The sequence below is a fragment of the Micrasema longulum genome, unplaced genomic scaffold, assembly GCF_059751315.1.
Source record: "Micrasema longulum isolate JH-2025_06_02 unplaced genomic scaffold, ASM5975131v1 h1tg002166l, whole genome shotgun sequence".
NCBI lineage: Eukaryota > Metazoa > Arthropoda > Insecta > Trichoptera > Brachycentridae > Micrasema > Micrasema longulum.
Window position 1 is genome coordinate 103,857 of NW_028279331.1, and position 26,462 is coordinate 130,318.

The window sequence follows — 26,462 nt, forward strand, 5'->3', positions numbered from 1 at the left end:
TGGTGAAAAATATAACAACGATCCTTTGATTAATGTTGATAGTTAAAGTGTGAAGTTGAACGAAATTCCAGATGATAACATCAGTTTATTTTATGTGAAAAATTAATTTAATTCTTAAGAAATTACATAATTCATGATAAGTAATATAAACTGTTTTAAAAAAAATGTTTTGCAATGTTTACACATGATGTATTGTACATATTTGTAATAAAATTAATCAATTAAAAATGAAATATTATTTTTAATGAATTTATTTTATCATCATAATTTCCTAATCTGCCTCTAATGATGCATCGGGCACTGCTTTGTTACACCGACCACAGCTTACTTTCAGTTGCCAGTCTAGGAAATATTAAAAATATATTTCCGTGAAGTACACAATATTTCATTTTAAGCATTTATTTACGATATGTTAACTTTATTAGAAAACAAACCCGAGGCCTCATACATGATAGCCTAATGTGAATTATAAATGTTTTTAAAATCATTTATGTATTTATTTTAGAAATTTGAAGAACTTTTTACGAAGGAAAATAATTCGTCATAAGGCATCTTTTAAAATGGCAAAACTGTATAGATAATTTATGGGACAATATTTCTATCAATTCAATATATCGACGGTGGAAAGAAAAAAAGTTACTAAGTGGCATGTAGCAACTTTACAGAATAGCCAATAAAAGTTTTTTTTTTCATTTATTAATAAAAAACTCCAATATATAAATTTTTTATTTAAATTATGTCGAAATTATGCCAAAATAATAGGAATATGTGAGATTTAATAAGAATATATAATAATTATTAAGTCATAATGAAACAGAAAAGCAAGTCTTAAAAAATTTCTTCATTACCACATTATGTAAGGTAAGGTAGACTTTTAGACTACCATATTGTACATTTTTTTTAAAGAGCTTAATGTATGATTTTAAAGGCTCCAAACGAAAGCAGGCCAGAAGCTTTCGTTCAATTGGACCATAAGGTTCAATGTTCTTAATGGACCTAGAGGGCAACGCTTCAACTTGATGGTGTGGTATGCAGTTAGAAGTCTAGAAAAGTCCTTAAATGCCCAGAGCCCAGTCATCGCAGAGACAAACACTGTAGGCATAAACAATACGGCGGTATTTATAATTTTATTTAGCCTATGGTTCATTTAAAATGTTTATAGCCCAGAATGAGAAAATGGATTACGTTTTTTATTCCAAAAATATTTTCATTATAATTTTACTTCCTCTATCTCCTCTAGGTCAGCATAATTACATTAATATTTTGTTTTAAGCTTAGATCAATTTATAGCTAAGACCTATTTATTTATATTATAAAACTTTCTAAGATAATATTTTATTTGTTTTTTATATTAATCATAATTCATTTGAAGTGTCAAAAAGAACAAAAAAATATTTTTATTCGCGATTATATGTCATATATTCATCAGCTTCTGTCAGCGATCCATTTCTGACCTCTGGTCTTGTCTTTAATCTCTTATTGTTTAGTTAACTCACCCGTATGTTCTCCGTACTCAAACGGTTAAAACATTTTTCTTTTCAGCTATTAAAAGGTGTAAACTATGTATTTAACATTTCGGGGATCAGTGATACAGGAGTAGTCGGAGATACCAACAGTTTTCAAATCAAGTTTACTGATGATAAGGATGCACCGAAACTGGAGTTAGGAGGTCCAACTTCTGATGAGCAATTTTCAGTACTGATGCTTGGTTCAGAAACGGCTTATGCAGATAATACTTATATTCTGGAGGCCCATGTTACTCCCTGCGTACCAACAAATAATTATTATGTAAGGATTGCATTTATGATACTCTCATTCGCACTCATGTACACACCCTCCCACCCACCCCCTCTCACCCACACACAGACACACACACCCTGTTTTGACATACCTAGTAAAAAAAATTGGCTCTAATTGTAATGCAACTAAAATGTCATTTTATACCTAAGCATTATTCTCCCTACTTGTTGTTTTGATATATTTTGTTGTATTCTGTTGCCTTCATAAAATATATAAAATAAAAATAAAATTTAAAATCAAAACTGGTTGAAATACCAAAACTTGATCTTATAATATTTGATAATGGTTTTTAAAATGTATATTTACCTATCAAACTCTGAATATAGTAGTTTGTATTTTCACTAATACTGGTTTTTTAAATTGCGTACAAATTGGCGTCTCAGTCATATTATACAGCCAATAAGAAATCTGAAAAATGTGTTTTTTTTTTCTAAATATTACTTACCGACATAAAAAGTGCTTAGTGAGGTTCCATGTAGCCTAGAACTACCGGTTCTAGGAGCCCGACTTTAAGCAATTCTATGTCAGTTTGTTTTGATAAAATAATTTTAATAACTTTTTATCTGCTTTGTGTTGTTTACTTGGTCCCAGGTTTGATTCGTGACATCATCGTCGTCGTGAAGTCGATGACTAAAGATAATTACTATTATTTTGCCTTTGAATAGCAAAAGATGGATTTTTTTTGCATAATTTGTAAATCTAATAAATTTCAGTTCTCTTGGAATGTCTCTGATCTAAACACCTCCATCAATGTAAAAGTTCATGAAATAATGGGTAAAAGACTAACTATATTACCGGGGATTCTTACTGGAGGTCACTACTACGACATTTCCTGTAAAATAATAAGAATATCAGATGGAAATCTCATCACAACAGTAAGTTCTTATATTTTACCTTTTTTTTAATTCAAAATTCTTTATTAGCATTTCTGGGGATATTTTTACAATTTAAATACAGGTAACCTTCCTGTGATTTCTTTAAAGTCAATTCTTTTATTTCACAACCTTTATCAATGTTGTTTTCCTCAAAACCGGTTTGGATGTCTAAAGCCCATTTCCAGAAAATTCATTTTACCAATTTTATCTTCGATCAATAAATTAATCTTGAACGCCCTGAATGCTCAGAATGACAAAACTGTCACCTATATATATGTATATGTCACCGCCAAATAGTTAAATCAGCCACTGGAATCAGAATGGCTGGGCCGTTCATTGAATGCTCATTTAACGACGGGGTTGAACGTCACTTAGTCTCCTTAATTTTAATACAGCAATAATAATCATTTTATTTTTAAATTTATTTCATGTGTAGTTGGGTTAAATTAGGATAGGTTGGGTTAAGTTAAATCATTTAAAAAAATCGTTTATTTTACTTAACTTAATCCTTAATTTTACTTAATGATTAATCCTTAACTTAATAAGTTAAGTAAAAAAGTTTTTTTTATTGTTATTATTAAACTTAACCAATCCTCATCCAACCTGTCGGCTTTTGGTTAGGCTGTTTCCAAAAGGCTAGCTTACAAGCAGCCAACACGCTGAACGTTGAGTTATCTTAATTCATCATCAAACGACCTAGTCATTCAGGTGAATTCCAGCATTTAATGAACAGCCTAGCTGCTCTGTTGAGTGGCTGATGTAACTATTTGGCGGCAACATATACAAAACCGTCACCATCATATACACAACTGAGTTGTGTGGAGCGCGTTGAAGGAGAGTTTCCGCAAAATTTTAATAGTGTTAGACTTAAACTGAGTTGTCCGAGACCGTGTTATCGGAGAGTTATTTGTATACACATTTACAATTACACTCACTTTTTCACCCTCACATTTATATTCACTCACTTAAGCTTCCATCTTTACATTGATTACACATATCTAAAGATGTACAGATGTACACGTTCATCAATAGCCCCCCTTTTCCAGTGTTGTGCATGTGTGATGATTGAAAAATGAATAAAACAACTTGATTGGTATTATTTTTAGAGTGGCATTTTCATGAAAGTACTAATGAGGGGTACGACTATAGAACTGAATACAGAATCTGTAACTGCCGCCATAAATACCCCTTTATCTTTAACAGCTGTTTGGAAGAATCCTGATAATGTCCAAGGAGTTTTAAATGTGAGTTTTCAAAGTATTATAATGTTTAAAAAGTAATAATAAAAATATGTTTCTACAATACATGTTTAGATTTGGTGTTCCTCTGTGGGTAGGTTCCAGGGCATTTGTGCATATTTTGGTTTATATGGGAGCTATCCTTAGAGTCTATATCAGGAACTGAAAAAGGTTCTCTTTCTTTCTCTTGCTCCTACCTTGCTTGCCTAGCTCCCGAAACAGCAGTACTGTTCATCGATACACATTTTTGTGGGTCCCTGCAGTACCAGAGCCTTCCTGATTTAAATATTAATCTTCCAAGAATAAATCTCTGCAGAGAAGCAACACCTTCCATTACTGTCCACAGCTACAGTTATATAAGAAGAAACCTTTACAATACTTTGTATACGTAGTATTTTTACATTACATTGCCCAGAACTTTTGTCACTCGTCAACTTCAGGGTGCCTGGAAGGATAACTAGGCGGGTGCCACCGTTTTGCAGTAGTAACTCACGCACAGTGTATGATTGTAATGCCGTATTGAGCCGACTTCATGAACTCGGCAATAGTTGTTCCCACATATCGGATATATTTAATGTGGGGTATTGTTCTTATAGAACAAACCTCATAAACTTTTTCAAAGATGAGCAGTAATCATATTTAATGTAGTTACTTCATATGTGATTTTCTGTTTTTTTTTTTTTTTTTTATATATATTTTTATCATAAACCTTATTATGTTTAAAATTTGATTTACTTTTTATATTAATTTTTAAAGTTCTCGTATACTTTTTATTTCAAACTTTTGTTTTATTTAAACTTTTTTTTTTTTTTTTAAATATTATGTTATATAATTTTTAGGCTTGATTATTGTTCCTTAGTTTTGAGTGCAAATATGTAGTTTAAAAAATATCTAACCTTATATGTTTATATTATAAATTTGTAAAAGGCAATTATGCCGTGTATGTTAATAAATAAATAATAAATAAATAAATAAATAAATAAATAATTATCGGATATATTTATGTATACCAATTTTGTAAATTAACTCAATTTTTCATTCGCTCTAGTTTGAATGGAGTTGCAAAGTTTTGCCAGATTTAAGGGATTGTGAAAATTTCATGCAATTAAATCAATCGGAATATAATTTCGAAGGAGGATTTTCTAGTGAAGGAACGTAAGTAATATGCCTAACAAACTTTCCTTGTTTGGTTCATCTTGCATTTAACTTTGACTAACTACAAATATGTTATTGATATTTCTGGCTACTTTTGGGTAAAAATTCTGAAAGAGGAAATTAAATGGAGATTGGTCTGCCTCTTATAGTGATTGGCGTGTTTGCCTACCGTCCTTGAGGTCTTGGGTCTGATTCCTGGCAAGGTCGACATTAAATACTTTACATATTACAACAGCAGTAGAGAACATTTTTAGAGAAGGGAATCCGAAAATAAAAAATCATTTACATTTCTGTGACCTCAGAAAAGGAAAAAAAATGCTTTTTTGGAATGTCTAGATTGGCACCTGAAGTGTAATCTGCCTGTAATTGCCTTTATGTAACAAGTTTTTGATGTGCCAATGTGGTGCTCTATGCACTATCGGGCGTGAATAGGGTAATGATGATATAGGATCATAATAAAGCATTTGTTTTAAAGACAGTGAATAAATTTAAAAAAATTGTTTGGACTGTCATTAAACATTCTAGGGTGGGTACATGGTTTACTATTCTGCCTTAAAACAATAGTAAATAATAACATTAGTAATCATGAGTTGTTCTGTGCCCGGGCGGATGAAGAATACAGTTCTGCGTGTGAAATATAACTAGAACCATGGATGGGTGTTTTCCACTCGTAAAAATTCTGAAAAAGAAAATCGAGTGGAGACGAGTCTACCTTTGCCTACCATGCTTTCATTTCATTAACAGCGATTTTAATTTAATTTAACTCTAGTGCTTTTATTGCCCCTTTCACTGTTAGTTTGGCAAATTGTGTTGAGGGCTTATGTCCGATATTATCATTCTTCTTCATGACCATGTTGTAAACACGAATGGTATCAAAAACTTGTTTTTACTTGTATCAAATTTAGTTACAGAAGTCTATTTCCATTATATGTTTTTTTTAATAAATTGAATAACATCAATGGTGTTTGTATTATGAGTAATTATATTTTTAAAATTTCATAAAGCTACCAGTTTCAAGTGATCGCTGTGAAAGGCAACGCCAAGGCATCAGCGAAAGTTGAACTGATCGTACGAGACGCAATGTTACCCACTATAGAAGTGGCTGGTATGCCGAGGTTGGTCGCGTCTAACCAGGTGTTAGAAGTACAAGCGCAAGTATCAGATTTGCGACCTGGTTGTGACTTGCAGTGGTTGCTATTGCAAGAGGAAGGGTATGGCTATTTTAACACCAGCGCATTGGTAAGAAATTTATTTAAAAAAATAAGTTAAGCTTATTTTACAGGCAAAAAACTCTCAAAACACACGATTTCAACTGGTTTCTACCAACTTTTAAACTCTATTTCATATCGTCACTTAACAACGATTAAGTTTTCAATGTTCTTTTTACAGGACGAGTAACTGCTTATTTTATTTATTAAAGTTTAGTGATTTATTTTATATTATTTTTCATTTGTTAACAGATTATCAAACTTATTATCAGCGTATCATATCAGCAATCAGCAATTTTTTTAAAGTTTTGTAATTATGAAATTACTCCACTTGTGAGGTAGTTCTCTTCGGTGAGTTATGCAGATTGGTGAATCGGCTTCCCGTAAACCGGTAATCTATCACAACACTATCGTTGGTTGATTCAGATGAACTAGTGACGCCTTTCAAAGTAGTTTGTTTATTTTAAATGTTTTTTTCATGCATTTTCAAGAAACTTTGCTGTACAATTTAATGCTCTAATTTTTAACATTTTTGTATTCAATTTTCCGTGGCACTGAATTTTCTCATTGAAGAGAAAATAGACTGAGTTTTAATAAGCAACAGTTTACTGACAAACATTTCATTTTAATACATTTAAATGTGTAATTTAGTTGAAGTTTTATTAAAATGAGCGGTTTTTCGTCATCCTGCAAAAATAACTAAAATGACTTATGCTATGTTTTTAGCTTAAGGACGGATATTGCCATAACGAAATTAGGTGGAGAGAAGTCCAACTCATGTGTAGTGGTTAGCGCGATCGCCTACCATGCTCGAGGTCGCAGGTTCAATTCCTGGTAGGGCCTACGTGAAATATTTGTTTTAAACTATTAATCGATGACAAAGTATTAGTTCATAGGTTATCGGGACAATGATTGATTAATATTTAATATTTTACAATGTAAAATAATATTGTTAAATAGCATGTGTGATTTTTTAAATTAAGTCTCAGAAAAAAAAGAGATTTTATATTAAGTATTTCTCTGTCTCTGAACTGGCGCCTGAGACATGAGACTGATCATCTTGCTTTCATGTAACTGATGATTGAGATGCGCTGCATTTGGTAATCCATTGCATTATGATGATGTGATTTTAAATGTCGATTTATTGGTTTCAAATTTTAAAAAAAAGTGTACATATTAATAATTATTTATCTAAGTTGCTGTGGTTTGGATATGTGAGTGGAAGAATGGCTATTTTCTGAATATTTTTACAAACTTAATTTACATTCTTTAATATTCATAATTGAATACAAATAAATTCCCACTATCATAAACTTTATAACTGATTTATTTTTTAATTTTTTGTACAACAGCTTTTTCTTTTTTTATTTTACAAATCATTTTATTAGAACAGACATTTGCCTATAAAAGAACCGATTGCAACTTTAGTTATAATTATCATTCTGGCTTGCCAAACCCTTTGTATATTGGGCCTATCCCTAGAACAACCCAATTTTGTCATTGTGTTTTTTGTATCATTTTGTCTATACATAGGTATGTCAATATTAATAAAAAATAAAATGTCCTATGTAATATGTATATATTATAATATGAGTTTTTGATTTATGAATTTAAATTTACTCAGCCCAGGATAAAGGGCCTCATGGAGTTGGGACACACAGTGGATTCCCAAAAAAAGTTTTATTTAAACCTTCTTATATTTCTGCAGCCAGAAGTGTTTGGTAAGCTCCTATCCATCCACTCGCGAGAGGAAACCTTTCTCTCTGAGATTGTCGAGTTTGGTAATGAGACCGTAGTTCGCAACTATCCCCTAGTCATTCCTCCCGCCTCAGGGCGCTGGGCGGGCCTGGAGCCCGACACCAGATACAAGTTCCGGCTCCTTGTCAAGTGCGCATGTACAGAGAGCGTGCAGTGTGAAGGGCCCGGCGAGGTTCAGGCATACTCGGACCTGAGTGTCAGTACCAATGGACCACCGGTGCTTAAACCGCTTAAAGTGAGTTGAAGAACATTATCTACTCATTGGCTTAGAACTAAATTGACTGGTGACAGCGGTTTCAAATTTTCATACAAATTTAAATCTATAAACCCTCTGGCTCATTCTCTATTTTGCAACCAAAACAGTTTATTTATTTATTTATTAACGGACATTGGTCCATGTGTACAATTTAAAGGGTTTAAATATTACAATAAAATAATAGTTTAAAACATTAAAAAAAGAAAAGAAGCATTGACAAACATAAGGGACATCAAGACGAGATCTGGACTATTTATTTAGTGCTCGTTTAAATCGTTGTAAACTTAAACCAAAAAAGTCCAGATCTTGTCTTGAGTTAACAATACGACAAAGACGGGTCATTGGAGAATTAGGGCCATAGTTTGTTCTATGCTGATCGATGAACAGTACTTCGTTGTTTCTCAACCTACGAGTCGGAATATTGAATTTGACTTGTCCCAGTAATGATGGAACATCGATTATACCATTTAGTATGCCGAACATATATATGGAGTCAATATTAGTTCTACGTTTTTGTAGACTAGAAATATTTAAATATTGAAGTTGTGCTGTCGCATACTACAATATTGAAGTTTGTTAGTTAACATTCTTGGTATATTGTACTTTATTCTTCTAGGATGAATTGTCTAACTAATGGGCGTTTGAAATTTGCATATAAATGAATTAGTTAAAATGTGGATGTGGATGCACTTTTCTGTAACAAATGTTATTTTTAGGTTAAACCCTCTTCTGGAACAGCTTTGCAAACCATTTTTCAATTTTCTACTATGGCCGCTTCAGATTCACAGCGAGATAACCCACTGCGTTATATTTACAGCTATAAAGTACCTTCAGGAGTTCATGTTGTGATCAACAGTTACATTGAAAATCTAGTTGCAGAAACTATCTTGCCGTACTCAGGTTAGTTTATATAGGTATTCAATTTATTAAAATATATTACAAAGATTCTGTATATTTTTGTTTCAGGTTAAAATAAATTTGTGTTCATAATAAAATATAATAAACATCATCATACAAAAATTGCAATTAATGAATTATAGTACTTATCGAATTTCAGATACATGATCTTAATTTTGCTACTCCAATGTATTATTAAATAACTTTTCTGTATTATATTTTGATTTGTATTAATTTTTATTATGTATTTTGTATCTTGATGTGTGTCATACATAATATCAACATTATTGATATACATAGCTTGAATTATTGCAGTACAGTCACTTTTTAAACCAATGTTTCATGTCGACCTTCCTAGGATTCGAACCTAGGACCTCGAGGATGGTAGGCGAACGAACCAACCACTTCTCTGCGAGGCGGAATTATCTCCCCTCGATTTCCCTTTTCAGAATTTTTACCTGAGAGTAGCCATCGAGTGGAAAACACTCGTCCAGGATTCTGGTTTTGTTTCACAAACAGAACTGTATTCTTGACCCGCCCGGACACAGAGACTTGCTTCAACATGACTTTAATGAAAGTACCGGGAGCACATGCTTGTTATATTAGGGCATATTAATATTTATATGGAATTGTATTGAAAAGCGCCCAAATTATTGTAATATAACAATTTATTATTGTTAATAAAATATTGATTCTGTCTCCACAGAATAAAAAAAAAACATCTTGATGACTCAATTTGTTTCAGATGTTCCTCTAGTTCCTGTTTTAACAGTATGTGATCCTAGAGAAGCGTGTAACAGTATTGAAGGGGATCCAATTGTTGTAATTCTGCCAAAGTTATCAAATGCAGAGTTGAACAATCTGGTTGATAAATTTCAAGTGAATCTCTTCAGAAAAGAACATTCAGATGCATTTTATCTAGTTTCAACTACACTGCAAACATTAAAAGTAATTTTATATTTTACTTATTTATTTATACACTTTTTCCATCTTTAAAAGCTGCCCTTTTCCACACAAGGGTTTAGTTTTTATTGAACATTTTCTATTTAAAATCTGTTCATTTTTACGATTTTCTTTATTCCAGGCTCTAAATCAAGAAATGTACAATGCATTTTTATCAAACATTGAAAAATTAACTCTCAACGATATTGAGAAGCAAATTTCAAAACTTGATAAGGCAAATGTTATGATGTCAAATGATTTTATCAAAGAGGCAACCATTTTTTTGCAGAAATTCACTTTGTCCGAGGATTTATTGCAAGTAAGAATACATTTTTGCTATAATTTATATTTGAAGCACTACATAACTTTGTGTTTATTCATTATAAATATAGTAAAAATATTTTGTTTCTAACTTAAAGTGACACAACCAGGAATGACCCATGCCTGTGAACTCGCCTCGACTCCCTTCTAAATTTGTGTTGAGTCAGGGCATGAAAAAACCATAAACAAAACTTACTTTTAGATGGATTAACTTATTCAACTTAAATCTTAATCATCATCAATGGGTTTAAATTAAACCTTTATGTACACTTTCTAGGCTATACTAAAATTACGGGATAGTGTTTTTGAAGTGTTAAGTCAATCACAAGAAACTGGTAACGCAGAAATTAAATCATCCAATTCATTTCCCTTACGTAAACTACTACAATATAAATTCAACAACAGAAAGAGATTGAGGAGAGCTGTTTCATCCGAAGACATTAAAAACTTTTTGAAAGTATCGGAGTATATAATTCTAAGTTCCAAAGATGAAAATCAAATACTGAAAGAGAAGAAAAAAATAGTATCCAATTTAGAAATATCAGCACCAGATTTATGCTCAAGGAGTACAAAAGATCCGACCATTTTGGGTAAGAGATTTAAATTACTGTTATTATTTAAACTTATGCATATGTAATTCTCATTACATAACCACCTTTTAACATTTGAGCCTTAAAACTTTTCATTTGTAGATTCTGAATTGGTGTTTATGAGTGTTGGAAAGATTTACTCGCGTCCAAATATGGGATTCATATCATTACCATATTCTCCTCACCTGGGTAATAAAGTCAACAAAACTATGGTAGCGGGCTTACAATTCATATTACCAAATAATAAATTAACAAGTACTTCGTACTGCATAGCGAAGTGTGCATTTCAAATGGATCTTCTAAGCGATGATGTCAAACAGAAGGGTTGGGTGTATTATGGATCCCTTTTGGCTCAAAGCGACAGTGGATTTGATGTAATTAAGCATACTCCAGTCATATTAAAGCTTCCGGTTACCAAAAATCTGATAGAAAGTGATGAAGTTTTGCAGGTAAGAAATAATAATATTCAATAATAACTGATTTATGTGAAAGAAAGACATTTTAAACTGAAGAAATCACCTACTAAAGTATTTTGTCTATAGTTCGTGCTGGAATTCTAGGAATATTCATTCGTAGATTTTTTCAAGCTTATATTTTTAAAAATAACAATACATACTGTATCCACAAATGTCCACGGTATGTATAGACTTAATATGCCTGATACCAGGTACATATATGAGAAGTTATAATTTCTGCATTATTTGCCTATGATTTGTTTCATTAGAAGTGAAATCTTAAATTCAATTTTCCTCGTTGGTTTTTAGTGTCGCACATGGAATGGTAAACAGTGGGATGATACTTGTGAAACAAATGGGAAATATGAAGTTATAGATAAAAATATGTACGCCATTTGCAAATGTGACTCTCTGGGTTATATAAGGTATTTTCCATTATTTAAACATATTTAATAATAGATTTTCTACCTAGTTTTGTCTAAGATTTAATGCCAGATAAATGTATTTAAGTATAATTGTTAAGATAAATTATTATCATTATTTTATCTTTCTAAATATCGAGAATTATCTTCGAAAAAATGTATCCAGGTGCATCGAGTAATATACACCTGCTAAAAAATTCTGCAAAGCTATTGATACTTGAAATCATTTCTTGTTGATAATGTTCGGTTTTCTTTATTGTTCAGAACTCTATACAGCAAATGCCATTTCAGTTGAAAGCAATCATAAACTACGCATATGCAATAAGAAAATTTATAGATCAGAGTCTGTAAAGTTTCCCCGCAGTTTATATTTATCTAAAGCGGAGATTGTATTTATAACTAAGATAATCCAAAACTCTAAAATACCATAAGCTGATCGAATTAAAATTAAAATTGATGTAAAAAAGCATGTAGATATTTTGGGACCTTTTGTTTTGCTATAAAAAATATAAAATAATATATCGGGGAAAATTTCACAAAAACTGAAATGCAGTGCAGGCAAGGAAAATAATAAAAATATTGTAATACGGTAAAAACTCGTTTTTACGTTCCTCAATTTTACGCCGAAATGTTTAAGTTCTATTTTTTTTCCATACATTCTCATTTAACCCTACACTGCATGATTTTCTGTAAATGAAATAAAAAATTGTTTTTGTCTACATTTCAATACACAGAATATGGGAAAAATAATAATAAAAAAAAAAACTTGTACGCTTTATTACGAAAAATTCAAATGTAACATATATGTTAACTTGTGCGTAAATGAGTGATTTAGTTTTCGATGAGTATCATTTGTTTATTTTTATTTTTTCAAATAATCTGAGCAATAATAAATGAGACATTATACTTACACATTTTCAAATTATAGATTAGAAAATTGAGATATTTTTTTTATTGAGAAAACTTGTAGATTTTTATTTTTAAGTGGTGTGGAAAATATAAAAACAATTGAAATTTTTATTCGCGCATAAATTTAATCCACATTTTGAGTATTTGGCTGTTTTCAGTCATCATTTGAAAGTTAAATACATAGGTATAATGTTTAGGTACTTATTTTCTATAATATTTAAATTAATATACTACGTTAATCGGTTGTAAGAAATAAATAAAAGCCATTCGGTAGTAAGAAATGAAAAAATAAGTATTTTACCTCATTATGTATAATAGGCGGCAGTTTCGCCAACTCTGTCAACATCATCAGAGTGTTCTTTATCATCTTCACTCTCAGAAAAGACTGTAAGTATGTCGTTGTATTCATTATCTGTGATAAATTCACAATGAATCCAGTCCGACATTGTTTCTCTAGGCAGGTCAAAACACGCGTTCAGGCACAAGTTATCAGATATGTTACAACTAAAGTAATTATGATATTAGAACTTACGTAAAGAAGTTAGATTGACAAAAATAATTCAAAACACAATAACATACCTTGGTGTAGTTAGAAACAATACTTTATGAAACTTTTACTGAGAAATAAAATTTATTTCAATATAAGAACCAGCAGCATAAACATAACACATTTGCAAGTTGGGACAAGCTGTCAAACTAATTTTAATAATATTATCTACCAGACTACTGCATCCGAGTGTTTGTTATTTTCTTACGCCTAAAGATGTAACTAATACAAAATTTTATTTTCGTGTTTTTAAGGTTAAGTACCTATATAACATTATTTAAATATGTTTTTTTTTTTAATTCAATAAATTGTAGTATTGATTGAAAAAATACAACATATTTTTAATGAAATTATACTCAGTTCAAAACTTTTTTTTTTTTTTTTGAAAAACGTTAAACAGGGGTTTTACTGTACTTGTAAATTGTAGAATTTTCTTAAATTCCCATTTAAAAAAAAAAAATCCTATTTTAATTGGCCAATGTCGTATGCACATTATCTATGTTTCATATTATCCCTTTCAGCCTCTATTTAGCTAAAGTAGTTCCATCAACTGTTACAATAGAAGACACAGAACTTCAAACATTGTTCCCAGCTATGCCAACCAGTATACAGAATAATCTTGACCCATTAGAACCATCAATACACACTACTACAATATTCACGCCAACAGTCGCTGAAGATATTTCGAACAATCCAGTACTAAAAAGCTTGCCGATGAAACCACTCTCTGATGGTTAGTATAATAATACTAGGAAAAAATGTGTTTCTATAATACCTTTCTTTTTTATTTAACTGAGAACATTTCAAATATCCGCAAAACTATAGTTTGACTTTAAATTACAGGTCAACATTGTAATCCCATTTTGAATTTTAAATTTTTTTGATAAAAATGTGCTAAATTTGGTATGGATAAGGCAAGGATTGATTCACAAATTGTTTTTGAAAATAGAATTGAGGTGAAATTGTTATTATATTATATTATTGTCATTATTTGCAGATGTGACCTATGGAGTTGCCATCAGTATGACTTCCATTATTCTTGTCGCGGTGGTTTTCACGGCATTTCTTCGGAGAAAATGGCGGAGAAGAACCAATGTTTTAAATATAGTAAGTATTTTACAAATTTTGCTCATATTTTTCATATTTACAATACTTTATCAATAATTGTTATGTGAAATATTTATTTTTTTACAGATTTCTTCTGAAAATGCCACTGTGAAATATAAACCAAAGTATGCAAAGTTCTATGCAGAGAATTTGATGGAAGGCAATGCTGAGAGTTTAGGTAGGTAATAATAATTTCTCTAATTTTGTTCTGTATTCTCGGAGAAAGACACAAATACACCGCAAGACAAAAAAAATTACGAGTTTACCTGCTACCGCGCCCCTTGACTTTACTGAACCCTTTTTCTAAGAAATCCTTTATCGATACCTCTTTCTTTTGTTTAATAAATTAAGGACACTATGTGTCACCTTTCTACAATATTTACATTTTAAAATGTCTCAACAGTCTTGTTTTACCCGCGTTTGAGTGAACATAACACAACAATCATGGAAAGTGCAAAGCAAATGTCGATTGCGATAAAATCCAAAATAATCACATTGTCGCAAGAAAACATATCTAATTGTGAAATATCTCGTCGAGTTGGGTATTCAGAAGGTGCAGTGAGGTTTTTATTTAAAAAAATCCAAGAAACTGGATCCATAGAACGGAAAAAAGGAAGCGGACGGGGGCGCGTGACATCTGCCCGAGATGATCGCTTAATAAAAAAAATTGTTATGCGCGATCGATTTTTAACGGCACCTGAAATACACGCAGAGGTGCAGTCTACCAGCACATCAACATTTTCAGTAAAAACAGTGTCCAGGCGGCTGTTGGAGCATGGTTTCCAAGCACGGAGTCCCGCAAAGAAACCATTACTCACGGACAAAATGAAGAAGGCTAGACTGGATTGGGCGAAAGAGCACCAGAATTGGACCTTGGAGGATTGGCAAAATGTTGTTTTCTCTGATGAATCAAAATTCAACCTTTTTGGTCCAGACGGCAGAAAGATAGTTCGACGAAAACGTGGGGAAAGATATCATCCGTCGTGCGTCACTCGAACCGTTAAACATTCACCCTACGTGATGATTTGGGGGTGCATGACAGCATACGGTTTAGGACCTCTAAATTTTGTACAGGGTACGATGAATGCCATTCAGTACAAAAAAGTGTTAAAAAAACATATTATTCCAACAATCGAGGACATTACGCAGTATACCGCGGACCCAATTTTTCAGGACGATTCTGCGCCGTGCCATAGAGCCCGCACTGTGAGTACAAATATATATATTTTTAAATGCATTTTGTGACCACATGATAAATAATTTATTGTTTTTTTATAGATCAATGAATTCAAGGAGAAAATTGGCTTAAAATCGTTGACGTGGCCCGGGAATAGCCCTGATTTGAACCCGATAGAAAATTTATGGGCGATTATGAAAAAAAAAGTCGGGAAAAAAAAATCAAAAAACATTGAGGAATTAAAAAAAAACTTAATTCAAGTTTGGGAAGAAGAAATAACATCGGAAATTTTAGATTCGCTTTACGCTTCTCTAAATAATAGAATTTTACATGTTATAAAAAATAAAGGTGAATTCACTAAGTACTAAATATTTTTAAATGTTATAAATATGTTTAAATGTAAAATACTTTAATTTAAAATAAAGCGATAAGAACCTACTTCTTAAATATGAATTAAAAAATAACATGTCTTTTATTATTCCATCACAAACACTCGACCATAAATGAACCGTTATGGGTCTCTAAGGTTCGGGTAATCTGATACCTGATATATAATGGCAATTTCTAAGTACAATTCATGAGTAAGATTTTTTATTTTAACCTTGAAATAACGAGTAGTCATCACATATGTCAAACAATATAAAAAAAACTAATTAAATATCAAGAATAATTCATTATATGTCAATTTTAGTTTTTTTTGAGAACTCGTAAATTTATTTGTCTTGCGGTGTATATGTTTTTAGTGGGTACCATAAAAATGTTGATTTTAAAGTACCATAGTTGTAGTAATTACCCTGCGATATATACCTAAATATATTTATATTATATTGGCGCTGGTAAAGTAATAGAATAGAGCCAAGCGTTTTTGAAAATAAAATGTGACATAATATTATGTGCAAGTTTTGGTCATAATTTTTTTCTACATTGAATAGATTATACCTTACTAAATGTTATTAAATATTTTTATAAAACCACTTACCGATTTTTCTATGTCTACCGGTTTCGAGATGTACCCGTCTCTTTGTCAGGACACCAATTAAACCAACATGCAAAACCCACTATACACCTTCACCACAGTTGTTGCACGAACATATAAAACCAACACGACATGCATTCTAATAACCCTAAACCTGTTAAGCTCACCCCCTCCCCTCCAACCCCTCTACCTTTTTTCAACTATTTCTCAAACAACATCGAATATTTTCACAATTTAATCAGTGCATGTTTGTCCTTATCAGTGCATGTGCATATTGAAATATTTTCGTGCAACAACTATGGTGAGGTTGTATAGTGGGTTTTGCATGTTGGTTTAATTGGTGTCCTGACGAAGAGACGGGTACGTTTTGAAACCGGTAAACATAAAAAAGTCGGTAAGTGGTTATATACAAATATCTAATAACATTTAGTAAAATGTTCGACCACAAAGTTAATGCTTTAAATATTAATAATAGATTATACCTTATTGATTTCAAAAGCAGATGTATAAACACCTAGGTGTTTCTGCCTTATTGTCTTTCTTGCCAGGGTCACTATATATATACTTATATAAAATTTTGTTATCATTCTGATATTTTTTGTTCTCAATACATTTTTCTATTTCGCAATTGCATTTCAAAATTGTATATATTATCATTATCTCTATGTTTTTTCTTTCAGCAAAATATAATATTATGGTCGATGCAAATAAGTTTTAATTACACAATAAAATTTCATATAATATTGAGTTGAGTAAACAAAGAAACACCATTTTTGATTCATAAAGGTATTTTATTTTCAGTACTATAGCTTTTAGATGAACATAACCTCATCAAAAGATGAATAATATATTCCTACAATATATTGTACACCTGTTGAGATTCTTTTTGTCTTGTAACAATAATCATATTTTGTAATAAATTTCATATATGTTTACTAAATATAGTTACGAAATAAAATAAACAAAAATATTATTATTTTGAGTTCATTAAAATCTAGACTACAGATTTGATGTGAGTTTTCGCCATTTGGTAGAAATCATGAAGCGTACGGTTGAATACGGTACATACGGTATTATGTAGCACACACACTATCAGGTAATCGTTTGGAAATATATAGAATATTAACTAGCGACATAGAAGCGGTTAGAAGCTCTCAAGTACAGAATATATATTTTTGTTATTATAGTAAATAAAATTTATCTCCAATATTGTGATTTAGAGCACACTGTACCATATATCGATAGCAACTACGTAAACTATCATATCTTGTAGACCAACTTTTCAGAAGAGCTAATTAAAGATGCGCTAATTAACCATTTGTGTGTGTCGAGCTGGATGAAGAATTCCAGCCAGTTATGTGTGTAAAATAGAATCATAATCCTTGACGAGTATTTTTGACTCGTTGGCTGCTCTCGAGTATAAATCTTGAAAGAGGAAATCGAGTGGAGAAATGTCTACTTCGTAGTGTAGTGGTTGGCGTACTTGCCTACTATGCTTAAGGTTCCGGTTTTGATTCCTGGTATAGTCAATGTAAAATATGTCAGTTTAAAAGGTTGATTTACACTGCAATATTTAATTGTACCTAGACTGGCACCTGAAGCTGATCACCGTACCTTCCTGTTACAGATAATTGGGATACGCTTAATTTGATTTAACAATGCCCTATGCATCACCCGGGTATAGGGGTTTGATGATGATGAAATTTCCCATTGTCGTAATTTTAAAGATATTTCTTTGAATTTTAGATTATCATCAATTTAGGAGGTATACTTCGTGTGAATGGTTTAACATGATTTTTTTCTATAATTTTATTATTGGTAATCCTGAAAAGCTAACAATTATGTAGCTTGTTTTTTAATATTTCTTATGATTCATTTTAAGTATTCGTCGAAATGTTCATAACATGGAGCGTATGTCTCTTTCCCGCCTGATGATCTTCTCCTGACCCCACACCCACTGGTGTGTCAGGGGCTCAAACTGCCAAGTGTCCGGGTGGCCGATGTGAGGGGTGCTGGCCCCGAAGTCCACTTGACTCCATCTGAAGGGAGGCAGGCCGCGGGAAGTGTTGTGTGTGGGACCTGACACAGACAGGAACTGTAGTCTGTCTGCTAGCTTCATGTTCGTTATTTTCACATCTGTCGCCCCGTGAGATCGATGGCCGAGTGCTTTGAATGGATATGTGCCTAGAATAATAATATTGAATCAAATTCATAATATTGTCGGCCTAACTTGTAAAACTCGTAAGTCCCAAACTTACTTTTGTTTAGGGGAGGGTAAAACAGTTTTTACTTCAGTGGCAAATTTTAGTGAAGTTTTTTTTTCATTTATGTATTTTTGAAATAATGCAACACTGTACAAATATACAAGTTTTACACATATATAGATTATTTCATCGCCGTTCAGGCAAAAGTCGCTAACCTAAAAAACGACATTTTGAGAAACTGCAATTTGAATGTTTTGAGAGGAAGGAAAAATCCAATTTTTGTGTTTTGGAGGTTAAATTTATGCAACATAATTCATTCATGTTTTTTTAAATAAATTTCATTGCTAACTTTTTCCTTTTCGTACATTTTTAAATATCTGTTTTTAAGGTTTTTGATGAGGCAAGGTGACTAAAATTTGGTCAAGTGATTTTTTCTTGTTTATAATCTGGACAATGCAAGCTATAAGAGTTAATGAAAGGTAAGAAATATTAGAAATAATTATGATAATGTTGCGGTTCTAAAAAAAAAAGGATATTTAAAGAAATATTATTGAAAATGTAAAAACTAATTAAAATTTACGCATTTTTTTTCAAAGTTACCTTGGTGCCGTTTGCTTCTTAAAGAACAAGATTTTCTGCTTTGAATGGCATATTTAACTCGAAACTGTCATTTTTAGGGTTAGTGACTTGCCTGAACAGTGACGATTTTAAGCCCAAACAGAAAACGCCAAAATCTCATTTTTGACCAGTTGTGGAGTTACGAGTTTTACAAGTTAAGGTGACGATATTGATACTTAAATAATATGTATGTGCTATTTTATTATATTTGTTATTTATAAGTGAAAAAAGAATATGTCACAACACTGGTAAAAACACCCTCTTAAAGTGCTGACTTGCTGAGCTGCAGTAATTGCGTTCGATAACAATATTTTTAGGATATCATTGGTATAAACATAAAGTACCAAAAAAAATTTTTTAATTGCGTCTCTTCACATTAAAAAAATATAACTTATGGTATTATTGTTTTTAGTTTGACGTTATAATTTTTTTAGCTAAGTTTAAAATATGCATATTTTGAAAAATCTGAAAATGAGACATTTCGCTCTCCATGAGACAAACGACACATGACGTTTCCAGTGAAATGCTACATTCATCATCATTCCCTTTCCGCACCTAATGGTGCATAGGGCACTGCATTGGTAAACCAATCGCAGCGTATCTTGATAATTTTTTTGCTACATGAAGGTAATATGATCAGTCTTACGCTTCAGGTACTAGTCCAGGGACTATGAAATATTCTAGTGTGAAAACACCCTTTTAAATAAATATTTCAAATCAACCATGTCGGGAATCGAACCCGAGACCTCTTGCATGGTAAGAAAACGCGCTGACCATTACACCACGAAGCCGACATTGATGTGGAATATTTAATATATTTTAAGTTTTATTCATGATTTGTGAAAAGATTTTTTAATAAAAACTATTGTATTAATACATACTGCTGCCTCGCATAAATATTGTCCGACATAGATTTAAATGTACGTTATCTTATTATATATTACCGTCTGTAAAATGGTATCAACTTTATTGTTTTTTCCCAATTAATTATATTTTAGTAAAACAAAACAATGCGCTTACCATTTGCCTTGTTCAAGTCGTTTCTAGCTGCAATTGCGTTTTCTGCACTAAAGGGAGGATTGCAATCGCACTTTGATAGAGGATCATGCTTGAAATCATTATATCTCATCAATGCAAACATGTCATCCATATTCTTTATCTTTCCCTGGTCTCGTTTGAAGATTTGGGCTCTTGGATTTTTGTCGTAGGTAAACCAGTCCCCATATTTCTCTACCATATCTGGTACTCCACTCAAATTGAATATGTTTGGGAAGTACGGAAGATTGTAAGACGGCCAGTATTCTTGGCTTTTTAACAAACCTGTCCTGAAAATTGAAAATAAAAATTCTTTATTCTTTAGTCTAAATACAAACCTCGAGAAACATGAGCAAGTACTAAAGGTTTAAGAAACTGTTGGTAAACACCACAGACTGGTTTTAGGTAAAACCAATTCCACCAAAAAGTTGCATAAAATATTGCAAATTGTGTAGGTTTCTCATTGGAATCCAGTCCGCATTAGACTATTTTATAAAATTAGGATTACAATTCACCAGTAACTGAATATTTAATATAAATACTAATTATTACAAGAATTTTATAAAATAACACCTTTTCTATAACTTACATATCTTGCGCTTCAGTTGTCCCTGGAATCTGTTCTATAACCCATAGAAAATCAGTTAGTAAATTTTCCTTAGTTCCTGGAATAAACTTTTTATAATCTACCACCATCCACTGATTGTTATACGTCCCACTGTTGTACTTCCGGAAGATGTCTACCCAACTTTTGGCACTACCTGCCAGTCGATTGGCGACCATACTTCTAACAAACTCCATCACTTGACCCACCGGTTTGCAGAACTTCCACAGGTTTGCATTTTCATTTCCGATTGTAGTTTCCAATGTCACTAACTTGGCAGAAGTTATGTAGAAGTCATCCCCGGATTGAAGTTGCCCGGGATATGAGGAGAAAGACATTGTGTGGCCTTTGATAGTATTTAATGTATTGGGAAGAGTTTTGTATTTAAGAACATACTTTTTCTGTACACGCAACATTGATTGATAACTGCAAAAACACATTTTAATTTTATAGCATATAATTGTTTACCTTTTGGCTGAAAATGCAGCACATCATGTACATAAGTGACCTTTAATTTAACATTTGTACATATGTAAATAATAATTCTAACAAGCCAAACTAAATTATATCGGTGCGTAGATTTTCACGGTCACTGTACGGTGTAGGTTTGATTAGTTTCGGCTATACACAGACACCCAAATAACATAAACAGAGATTGACGGGCTTAAATTAAATTCAACATGGTTTCCGCCACTACACACGACCAACAACAAAATGAAACTGAATGTATCTACTGCTGACTGTGACATGGTACAAACTACTAGTACATAAAAAAAAATTCCTGCATAACAAATAATTTAACGCATTTCCCTGCAACGGTTGCTAAAACGTTAAAACTAATTAAACCTGCACGGGATCACCCAAAAAAGACAGTATATATTGATAATTAATATTTATTAAATAAGAAGAATAATTTTTTATAATACAATTATTTCAACCAACCTGGTCCACGTAGTTTGCGCTACATATATATCAGACCCGTCCGGTAACATTTTAATAAGAGCCGAACAATGTCCTTCTCCAGCTTCTTTATGTAAACCCATTGCTGGGAAAAGATCTTCTAAATCTCCATCCATGTTAATGAACCTGTATTTAATACATGATCAATTTTTAAAATTTTAACACCTATAATAACATGGTCAACATTAAGAGTGTTACTAATAAATGTTACAATATTTATCAAGGGCTTGGTGATGATATTAAGTTAAAAAGAACTTTGTGTTCAGATTGGTCACTTTATGCTTTTGTCAAATGATCAAATGTTATCGTATGCTGCATATATGAAATAATTTTTGATATTTTCTAAACTAAAGCATATAAGATAAAGGTATCTTGCATGCAAGATAAAGGTAACACATACGAAAAAATTAATAAGCTAATAGCAGTAATAAGGGAGAATTTATTGGAATGCAATAGGGAAAAAAATGTATCATAAGTTATAATGCATCTGTACCACACAATTGAACTTTATTTTTTACTAATTATTAAAAAAGTAAGTATTTACATACATAAGTTTATTGTAAATTATTTGAGACATAAGTCCCAACTCCATGGGACTAAAAGTCCTGTGTTAATAAAATTAATAGAAGAAAGATTGGTTAAAATATTTGTTTGTAGTTTTGATTGTACACTATCAATTTATTAATAAACCATTAAGAAATATAAAAGCATATAACACACTGTTATAAATAATACTTACAGCATGTCTCTATATGACAAACCATGAGCTGGATCAGATACAGATTCCGAGTACCCGTCCGCAAGACCTTCCAATTGTCTTAAGTATAGTTTTACCTGCAATAAGGCATGTATACATTAAGTCATATATTTTTTAATAATTTCTGATTTCCTATATAACACAAACTATTACCAACTACTATTACCTGATACCAGTAAGGATCTGTATTAGCTGAAGTTTCAATCATTCTTTGAACCCAGCGTTCATTTTTATTAATATATTGCTCAACTTTTTCGCATGCATCCTTTTTATCATCACAGATTCTGTAAAAAAAATTAATGAGAATTTTTTTTGCTAGTCTTTGTTTTGAAATAATTTGTACAAAATCTTAACTCACCCTCGTACTGTATTTTGCCAATGCATCCAAATCAGATCATGAGTTAGGACGCCTTCCAAGAAACCGGCCGCGTAAGCCTGTTTCACATCATCATACTCGGTTGAAGAATGTAGTTCTAGGAATGCCCATCTAACCATTGATTAATTATTCATTAGTTGATTCACGTTTAAAAAATGAATATTATGTTAATACTTACTTTTAACACATTTATGAAAAAAAAAACTAATGAAAAATTGATTTGATTTGATTTTGACTGAGAAGCTTAGAAGAAGTATGCCAAAAATAAGTTACATTTGAAAATTAGGTTCATGTGGGATTTTTATCTAAGAGGCGGGTAGGAACTAGGTAACGCCGGTCGGAAAGGAGATGCTATCACACATATATATATTCTGTTTAAGAGAGGCACTACATGAAATGAGTTTTAATGGTAGGTAAAACTCATTCATTGTTATTTTTATATAAAAATACACAATGCAAATAGTAACCTTAAAGTTTTTGTCGTTAATTTTATATTTTATTGTTATTTGTACATTTTTCTGATGGCTAATTACTTATTATCATAAAAAATATAATTATAACTATAACGTAATATTAATACAACTTTGTTATTTTTGACAAAATTTTTTTCATCATTGGTTAGAAATAGTAACAAAAAGACACCCATTTATATCCAAGTTAACTAATGTTACGCTTATATTATTAATAATAAAGTTTAACAAACATTACCCAGTGCTGTTGATTTGATTGTCATATACGGCTTTTGCTAGATGATAGCTTGGTATTTCCGATACATCATCCACTTCGTAAACTTCAATACCGTTATCTTTATACGTAGCATAAGCTACATTTTTGGATTCACATTGCACAAATAGTAAAAACAAAATACTGAAACATAATTGTATGTACAACACGCTATTTCCCAAGTCTGGCATTCTGCTGAGAGCCATTGTAGGTACTGATGCCACTTACACTCGGAGCAAGTACTCAATTGGAGATTGGGAGGTCGAAAGTCGGACGATGTTTAATTTAATAACAGTTTTGATACGCACCTATGTTTGCATATAAATGTTTATACTCTTATTGAATATCAGGTCTGGGGAACCTTTTATTCAATAATATTATTGATATTTGTTATTGTTTTTTTTTAGTTTGTATTTTCCATTTTTTTCCTCTTTCACTAGGCATGCCTGTATCGAAAGTGACATTTATTTTTATTTTAGACAGCTATATAACTTGTTAAAGTCATGATATATCTCGATCATAGAATTACAATATACCAGAAAGCGCGTAGCATCGCACTGTGTCTAAAAATTGCCAAACTGCACGACATCTCACCTGCGCGCATGCGTGAAGTACCCGTGTAATGTTGCCAAACCGTGAAAATATATTATCATAATGTGTATTAAGATAATTTTGTGTTTTACCACAAGAAATATTCTACTGACTGGACTATAAAAAGAACAGGTACTTTTATTAAGGCAATTGTAAAAAAAACATTAAATAATAATTTAGTAATCAAGTAAAATTGATACAGTTTAATATTATACTAAGGCTTATTAATAGAAAGCCGGGTAAAAAAAATTACTACCCTTGCAATACTTACAAAATGTCCACCTTGTTTTATTTAACAATCTGACAGACGATCTGACAGACTGACAGGCCTCTTTCCAATTATTCCAAGAAGCAAAACTTTTAGACCTAAGACAAATATATTGTTTTCAATGTTTAAAATATATATTTGAGAACCAAAATTTATTTACAAGTAATTCAAATAGATCTAGCCAAAGAAGGAATCGTGTGTTAGAAATACGAGGCTCGCACAGAGACATGCATATTTTATAGGCCCAAAAATTTTTAATTCTTTTTTTACTGATAATATTTCATTGATTCCAAACTTTCAAAATTTTCCTTCTTTTAAAAAACACGCACTATACTGGATTCAAACTAAAGATATGAACTCTTTTTTTCTCTGATATATTTTGTTGCCCTTTAATAATAAGGAATATTTTTATGTTTTTTAAAAATATTTTTTATTTCATTTTTTGATTACTGTAAAAAAATACCATATAATCTTTGACAGAATATTTTATTTTCTCTTTCTTATGTTACACAAAAATATTATAACTGTCAATTTATTATAGAAGCAAAAATTCATTAACACTTGTATACCCACGAACAGGCCATGCCTTTGTGTGATTTTTTGTTCACTATTTTTACTATTTATATGTATTTCATTGCTATGTAATTATCCTTAATTTTTTTAATACTCTGTTTTACCTCTTATTTAGATTGTAAAAAAACAACAAAAAAAAATTAATTATTTATAAATTCGCTATTTACACATGAAATGTGATCCCACCCTATTCCCTTTTAATCCCAGCAGTATCTTGACACTTAAAAATGACAACACGGCGTAATTGAATTTAAATCAGCAGTCTACAGAGTAACTAATGGCCAAAACGTAAAACTACATATTTACGAGTAGTTTAGGCGGCTTCAGTTTGATGTGTGTACGCAGTTTCTGGACCATTATAATTCTTTGGTCTCGATATTTCAATTTTGGGTTCATTTTTAAACAAGTTTTATATACATAACTGCTACAAAATGGGAAGTAGATCCCGAAAATTAAATGTGATTTTTGCGATAAACGAAATTAAATGTGAAAGCCTGGGTGCTCTGTGATCACCACTGTAATTGGGGCCCCTGAACTTTTTAGGTTCAAAATACAAGTAATGAAACACATTTAAACTTCAAATAACCATTTATTTAAAACTGTATGACATAAAAAGAGATTTTGTTTTCTTAAATCTTTTTTTGAAATATTTCCATTTTTAACAATCTATATTATCAATTAAAATAGTACCTATTTACATTATCAGTCTCAAATAATTGTAACATAAATAAAAGTACCTACAAAAGTGTGTTTACAAATTTACCCATATTTAAAAAAAGAAATATTACTGCCTGATGCATAATTCTATGGCCTGATATAACATTTCTTAGATATAATATGTTATGCTTACCAGAAAATATGTGTTAAATTTAATCATTTTCTTATTTGAAAAGTGTTTTTATGTCTCAGTACACATACCCTTCACCATGTAAAATATGTTACATATTCTGTATTCCGGATTTAAAAATATTTTTTTGGTTGTAAAATGCATATTAACAAAGCATCATCAAATAATATTATGGCACAGGAGTTTTGCTTTCTAACTAAATTAATGATGTAATTTTAAACATTCAACGAATTGGATCAATTATGTTTTGAGAATTCAGATATACATTGAGAA

General features: G+C 31.3%; 2 protein-coding genes across 2 annotated transcripts; one reads left to right on the forward strand and one right to left on the reverse strand.

The window, feature by feature from the left end:
- The first annotated feature begins 926 nt into the window (after positions 1 to 926).
- Positions 927 to 18,589, forward strand: LOC148272902 (uncharacterized). Its single transcript, XM_088239422.1, has 17 exons — positions 927 to 1,094; positions 1,543 to 1,788; positions 2,514 to 2,675; positions 3,782 to 3,919; positions 4,962 to 5,068; positions 6,073 to 6,307; positions 7,985 to 8,269; positions 9,007 to 9,190; positions 9,933 to 10,135; positions 10,272 to 10,448; positions 10,728 to 11,040; positions 11,143 to 11,489; positions 11,805 to 11,920; positions 13,895 to 14,106; positions 14,371 to 14,480; positions 14,568 to 14,658; positions 17,314 to 18,589. Exons 1-17 carry the CDS (start codon positions 1,020 to 1,022, stop codon positions 17,349 to 17,351), a joined length of 3,039 nt encoding a protein of 1,012 aa, XP_088095548.1. The 5' UTR covers positions 927 to 1,019; the 3' UTR covers positions 17,352 to 18,589.
- On the reverse strand, positions 17,404 to 24,126 carry LOC148272903 (putative aminopeptidase PLBD2). The gene is made up of 8 exons (XM_088239424.1): positions 23,896 to 24,126; positions 23,170 to 23,298; positions 22,978 to 23,095; positions 22,794 to 22,888; positions 22,037 to 22,180; positions 21,080 to 21,520; positions 20,476 to 20,780; positions 17,404 to 18,817 (listed from the first exon to the last, which is right to left on the reverse strand). The coding sequence occupies exons 1-8, from the start codon at positions 24,114 to 24,116 to the stop codon at positions 18,531 to 18,533; spliced, it is 1,740 nt and encodes a 579-aa protein (XP_088095550.1). The 5' UTR covers positions 24,117 to 24,126; the 3' UTR covers positions 17,404 to 18,530.
- Between the last annotated feature and the right edge of the window lie 2,336 nt (positions 24,127 to 26,462).

What these genes read in the sequence shown, in the direction of transcription:
- LOC148272902 (XM_088239422.1), top strand. Translation starts at nt 1,020, where the DNA reads ATGGTGTGGTATGCAGTTAGAAGTCTAGAAAAGTCCTTAAATGCCCAG. An exon ending in TCATCGCAGAGACAAACACT is followed by an intron (nt 1,095 to 1,542) that starts GTAGGCATAAAC and finishes TTTTCTTTTCAG; the next exon opens with CTATTAAAAGGTGTAAACTA. An exon ending in TGTCCGAGGATTTATTGCAA is followed by an intron (nt 10,449 to 10,727) that starts GTAAGAATACAT and finishes TACACTTTCTAG; the next exon opens with GCTATACTAAAATTACGGGA.
- LOC148272903 (XM_088239424.1), bottom strand. Translation starts at nt 24,116, where the DNA reads ATGGCTCTCAGCAGAATGCCAGACTTGGGAAATAGCGTGTTGTACATA. An exon ending in TGGCAAAATACAGTACGAGG is followed by an intron (nt 23,096 to 23,169) that starts GTGAGTTAAGAT and finishes TTTTTTTTACAG; the next exon opens with AATCTGTGATGATAAAAAGG. An exon ending in TTGTCATATAGAGACATGCT is followed by an intron (nt 22,181 to 22,793) that starts GTAAGTATTATT and finishes TATTAAATACAG; the next exon opens with GTTCATTAACATGGATGGAG.